The sequence below is a fragment of the Fukomys damarensis genome, unplaced genomic scaffold (genome assembly GCF_012274545.1).
Source record: "Fukomys damarensis isolate Sample0158 unplaced genomic scaffold, DMR_v1.0_HiC HiC_scaffold_19, whole genome shotgun sequence".
Taxonomy (NCBI): domain Eukaryota; kingdom Metazoa; phylum Chordata; class Mammalia; order Rodentia; family Bathyergidae; genus Fukomys; species Fukomys damarensis.
The window spans coordinates 26,239,636-26,245,069 of NW_022900931.1; the positions used below are offsets into that span (position 1 = coordinate 26,239,636).

The window sequence follows — 5,434 nt, forward strand, 5'->3', positions numbered from 1 at the left end:
CCGCCCCCCCCCCCCGATGTCCTCGTCTTCTCACTCCCAGCACGGCTCACTCACCTTCCCGTCTCGCCCCTCCTTCATCCGCACGGGTCCCTCCAGCAGCAGCTGCCGGATGTGCTCTGGGGAGACCCCCAGCATGGGCGACATCAGGTCCAGGGTGGAGAACGGACGCAGGTTCTGAGGGACACAGGCGGGCGTGCCCCTTCTCTTCCTGCCCTTCCCACCTGGAGCCAGAGCCCAGTGCCCTCTCCCGAGTCTCCTAAACTCCATCCCCAGACCCCCCACATTGCCAGGAACGCTGGGCACCCTCTGCAGCACCCCGACAGGGTGTGCAGACCTCCACACCTTCTGCACGCGCCCTGGAGCTGGCATTTCTGCGCCAGCTGTCCTGAGCCCCGCTCACCTTGTCCACCTCCTCACTGGGTGGCTCCAGCACCTCGTAGGGGCCGATGCGCTGGGCTGCAGCCACCAGGCTGTCCTGCTCTTCGCCCTGGCGCACCTGCTTGTTGATGTGCCGCAGGAACGACTCCACGGCTGCAATCTGGGGGGGGCAGCCAGTCCCCTGAGCACCCCTGGGTGTTGTTCCCATTCCGAGTCACAGCCCCAGCCCCAGCCCCCGGGCACCCACCATGGTGCTCAGGGCCTCCTGGGCGCGCCTGTCGGGGCTTCTCTTCAGCACCGCCCGCAGTAGCAGTGGGTACTTGGTGATGCGCTGCTGGGGCTTGATGAGCAGGTCGCCCAGTGTCTGCCGGCCGGAGCGTGTGTGCTGCTCACACCACTGTTGGGAGTGGGGTGCTAGGTGACTGCGGCCCTGGCTGCCCACCCCGGATGGTGCACCCATGGCTCCCCGGGCCCCTCCCACCTGCACGAAGATGTGGAAGAGCGGGTTGGTGTCTTGCTGCTCCTGGGCGTAAGCCATGGTCTGCTTCACTCTCAGGCAGTACTGGACATAGGGCTGGAACCGCTGGCCAAACTGGGGACAGGTAAAGGGCCGGGCAGAGGGCACAGTGCAGACTGCAGGTCAAGGGAGAGGGTGGCAGAACTTCCCAGAGCCCCCTCAGGGAACCCACTCCCTGGACTTCTCCCCTAGGCTCCTCCCATGGGCCAGGATCCTCTCTGCATTCCAGGGAGCTCTGAGGCAGGGTGGACCCAGGCTGCCCTGTGCCTGCTGACTGGCTCTTGCTCTCCCCCATCAATAATTCAGCCTGTTTTTAGGACGCGAGCGCTTCTACTTCTGTGACTGAGGGTTGCCCAGGAGCCTGCTTCTGCAGGAGCGGTGCCAGGACTCCGGGAGACTCCCCTTGCTGCCCACCACATCTTCCCTGTGGCTGGCACCATGGAGGAAGGCTGGCCCTGCCTGCGGCTCTTGCTCATCACCCTCCTCCATGCTCCATGCTCCATGCCCCAGGTCCCCTGGTTTAGGTCCAGCCTCACCCCGGCTGTCATTGATGGATTTCTGACCAAGGGTTCAATTTTACAGTTGACCAGAGTGTGGGTGCCATCCACCCTGAGCCCTCTTCTCACTGGGGCCTTGGAAGGATGGGTCGAACTCTTGGGACAGGATTCAACTTGAGTCCCATGGGCTCCCCAGCCCTGCCCTCCTGTGTGTCCCCAGGCTCACCATCAGGAAGCCGTGCTCCAGCGTGATGGGGTCCAGAGGCTGGCCTGAGGCGCGAGTCTGCTCCAGGAACGGCAGCAGCACCTCTGCCCAAAAGCTCTGGTGGGCACGGATGAGGCTCGGAACATTTCCGAACAAGGTCTCTGCGGACACCTGGGGAGGGGTGGAGCTCAGCAGCAAGCCTTTGCTGGTCACCGCATGGGGCGGGCTTGCCGGAAAACACAAGGGACCTGGATTCCCTTTCCACCCATGGGCAGCATCCCGGGAGCACATGGAGGGCAGGAGGGACAGGGGTGTCCCAGGAAATGGGGTGGTGGGGATTCCAACTGGGCCGCCTGGGAGGCTCCCCGTGATCCACCCGCCATGTCTGGCTGCCCTGCGAGCCCCACTCACTTCTCTCAGCAGGCCCACCCGCTGCAGGTTCAGCAGACCGGCGGTCAGGAGCTGGAGGCGGGACACAGATGAGGGCTCCGTCCTGGCCCCCCGCCCCCGGGTCCTTGGGGCCCTGCCCTCCTCCCCAGGCCCTTCTGGAGAGTGGGGCTGGGTGGACCCTGGCTCACATCAGTCATGATCTTGAGCTTCCTCATATAGCTCAGCTCAGTGGTCAGCAGCTCCCACAGGGCCTCCTGCTGGTGGCAGAGCCCCCGACTCATCTCCTGGGGAGGACAGTAACGGTTCACGTGGGGAAGGACGGCAGTGGCAGGGAGCGTTTGTAAAAGGCTCTGTGCTCGGCCTTCCAGCCCTAAGCCAGTCCTCCAGCCTTGCTTGTGGCACAGCTGGGATTTGAACTGGGTCCGGGTGTCTCTGGTGCTCTTCCCACCTGACCCCTCCGTGCCCTTTCCTTGTCTGGGGCAGAAGCGAGACCCCAGGGAGGTGTGGGTCTCACCGTGGCGACAGACACCGCCGCAGGCCCACCTTGTGCCCCGTCACCAGCTCCCTCCAGGACCGCTGCACGTGGAGGCTGCCGTCACCGCCCTCACTGATCTCCCAGTGCCGCCGGTCCTCGGGGGGCAGGCGCGGCATCCCGAACATGCTGAAGGTGTGCAGCCGCCTCTCCAGCTCCCGGGCCTTGGTGACCTCCTGGAAGAGCCAGAAGGGGCTGGCCGGCTACATCCTCAGCACCCAGCCAGCATGGCTCTGGGAGGGCTGTGTGAGTGTGAGTGTGTGTGTAATAGCACAGAGTGACTTCAGAGGGCACAGGGGCACCCTGGCTGGATTCCCCGGGAAGTGGGCATTGCTGGAACCTAATTGGACAGGCACCTCAGTCTGCAGAAAGATCCTTGCATCTTAGACCCGACAGGAGCTCATGGAGCAGAAAGGGGCCTCAGGTTCAGAAAAGTCAGACTCTTCAGAAGGGCCTCCAAGTGGAGACCAGAAGGGGACTTAGGAAACATGGACTTGGGTGACATTTTGACACTTGTGCATATAACAGACTCTTTTTTTTTTTAGGCAGGTCTTGCTATGTATCTCAGGCTGGCCTCAAACTTGGGGTGATTCTCCTGCCTCAGCCTCCCAAGTGCTGGGATTACAGGCGTGCCACCACACCCAGCAAAACAGACATTTTTGTGAAGCAATGTGGTTCAAATATTATCATTGCTTTCTGGTACTAAATGATGTCAGTGACAGGTGTTCCCGATGCTCTGTAGGAGCCGTGGCTTGGGCATGCTGTGGGCACACCTGGCTTGCACATTATGTGGTTATTCTGAAAGCTGAATATTTAATATTAATACCTTTCCTTCAGAGTGCATGGAAATGCCTGGAGCGCTGCGTACCACACAAACGCCTAGTGCGGCAGAGACCTGAGAGCCTCTACTTTCTCCCACCTGGGGCCTCGCTGGGCCCTTTGTCTGCGAGGTGGGCTCCACTGGACCATGGGCTTCAGCAGAGTGACCCTTACCTTCAGCCTGGGGGAGTGAGGTGGACCGACTGCAAAATGCACTCCATGCCTTTTCTCAGGCTCTGGTTCTCGAGACACGAAGGGGTACAGGGGGCCCTTGGCAAAGGGGACATAGTGCTGGAAGTAGTGGCGACCCTGCTCCTGTGGGAGGAATGGGGAGTTCTGGGGACACCGGAAGGGCCTGGCTTTGCCCAAGACACTCTCCCCTCTCACACACAGGCTGGGCGGCTCACCAGTCCCTCAGACCAGTTTGGTGTGGCTCTGTGGCCCTGAGTCATGGCTGCTCCTTCCAGGGAGGGAGGTGAGTTTGCAGGGGCAGGCCTAGCTGGCCTCCCAGAGGTGCAGGGCAGGGGCAGTGGCCTCTCCAGAGCAGTGGCACAGGCACACCTGCGCCTGGCCGGCTGTGCCCTGTGTCTGCCCACCTGCCCAGTGTTCCCTGCCCCTCAGGCCTGTAGGAACCCTGCGATGGCCTGCTGTGTTCAGAGTCTCTCATGGCCCCCTGCCCATAGCCCACCCTCCTCACACATCACGAAGAGCCTTTCTCAGGGCCCGAGGCTTGTGTCCCTTCCGGCTGGGAGCAGCTGCCCTTCCTGTGACAGCTCAGGGAACAGCCGCAAGTCTCCTCCCAGGTCAGGCCCAGGCACATTCCTCCAGCTGAATTCCCACACCTCCTAGTGTCCCATTCTGCCCTCTGCCTGGGAGGGGTCCCATGTCCAAGGGCCAATTCCTCCTTCAGGAGGCCGGGGATACCCCACAGCAGGCGGGACTGTCCTCCAGGCTGGCCAAGGGAGCTCCAGGCTTCCACACCCGTTCCTGCCTTGGGCTGGAGGTGGGCCAGGCAGGTGGAGCTGGGGGTGGAGCTGAGACAGGCCCAGCAGCCCTTCCCTGCAAGGGAAACCCTAAGCCTTTGCTCTTCCTCAGTCCTGACAGGGAGGTGCATCTCAGGGAGCCCTCAGCTCTCCCCAAATTCAGGTGGGACTGGGGAGGTGTGTTTCTTGCAGCGCTGTGCTTCAGAACTGTCTCCCAGCAGCCCCTGCGGCACCCCCTCCATGGGCAGCTGACCCATCACTGCCTCTCCTGCCTCTACTATCTGGGACCTGGATATGAAGTCCTGGGAGCCACAGCCCAGGAAGGAGGAGAATGATGAGGGACAAGAACAGAGTTGCTGGTAAACCTGTAAGGGAACAGCGACTTCAAAACTGAGTCCTCCCTCTCACCCCATCTAGGTCACCCTTGGGGCACTGCCTGAACTTACCACTGGGGTACAGGGCCTGCCAGCAGTGCTCTGGGTAGAGGCCCGGTGCCGACCTCCATAGGCCTCAATTCGGGATGCCACAAGGCCTTGGAGGGGGCTCTCATCTGGAGGACCATAGGCCTGCATCCCTTCTCCCCTGGGTCACCTCCTGAGGGTCATAGCTCCAGTGTCCAGAGAAATGGGGTCTCCTGAGGCTGCAGAGAGGAGGAAATGGAAGGGACAGGCTAGACCAGTGGGGGGCACCAGCTGGAGACTAAGGGGGACAAGAAGACGGGGTGAGGAGCCAAGGCTTGGTCACTTTTCCGGAAGCACGGCTGCCTCCTCTACAGCTTGGGCTCGGGTAAGTCCAGGCATGTGGCGTACAAAGCCCTCGATGATAGACCAGCCCAGTCATGTGAGTGCACACATGGCCGCCCTTCTCTGGCCTCACAGGATGCTGTCACATAGGGGTAGCAGAGGGCAGGGGTCACAGGTGAGTCCCTAGTGTGGAGGACAGGACCCCCTTGCACTTAGGTGCCATGGGCTGGGCGGGGTGCCAGACGCCCAGCCTGCCATGGGTTCCTGTACAGCCTGCCAGCTAAGAATGGTTTTTAATTTTTACAGTTGAAAACAAGTCAAAAGAAAAATGAAATTCTGGAAAAAGCCAAGCTTGTTTGGTGTTCAAATC

General features: G+C 61.4%; 1 protein-coding gene across 1 annotated transcript in view; it reads right to left on the reverse strand.

The window, feature by feature from the left end:
- The window catches only part of Plekhg6 (pleckstrin homology and RhoGEF domain containing G6), an 11,800-nt gene extending 6,848 nt beyond the window's left edge, over nucleotides 1-4,952 (reverse strand). The window contains exons 1-10 of the mRNA XM_010611609.2: nucleotides 4,768-4,952; nucleotides 3,513-3,653; nucleotides 2,531-2,695; nucleotides 2,176-2,271; nucleotides 2,009-2,059; nucleotides 1,619-1,768; nucleotides 860-970; nucleotides 626-775; nucleotides 401-538; nucleotides 55-174 (exon numbers count right to left, since the gene is read on the reverse strand). Of these exons, the coding sequence (XP_010609911.1) occupies nucleotides 55-174; nucleotides 401-538; nucleotides 626-775; nucleotides 860-970; nucleotides 1,619-1,768; nucleotides 2,009-2,059; nucleotides 2,176-2,271; nucleotides 2,531-2,695; nucleotides 3,513-3,653; nucleotides 4,768-4,893 (1,248 nt within the window). The 5' untranslated portion in view covers nucleotides 4,894-4,952. The remainder of the gene's footprint in view (nucleotides 1-54; nucleotides 175-400; nucleotides 539-625; nucleotides 776-859; nucleotides 971-1,618; nucleotides 1,769-2,008; nucleotides 2,060-2,175; nucleotides 2,272-2,530; nucleotides 2,696-3,512; nucleotides 3,654-4,767) is intronic.
- Nucleotides 4,953-5,434: the final 482 nt, after the last annotated feature.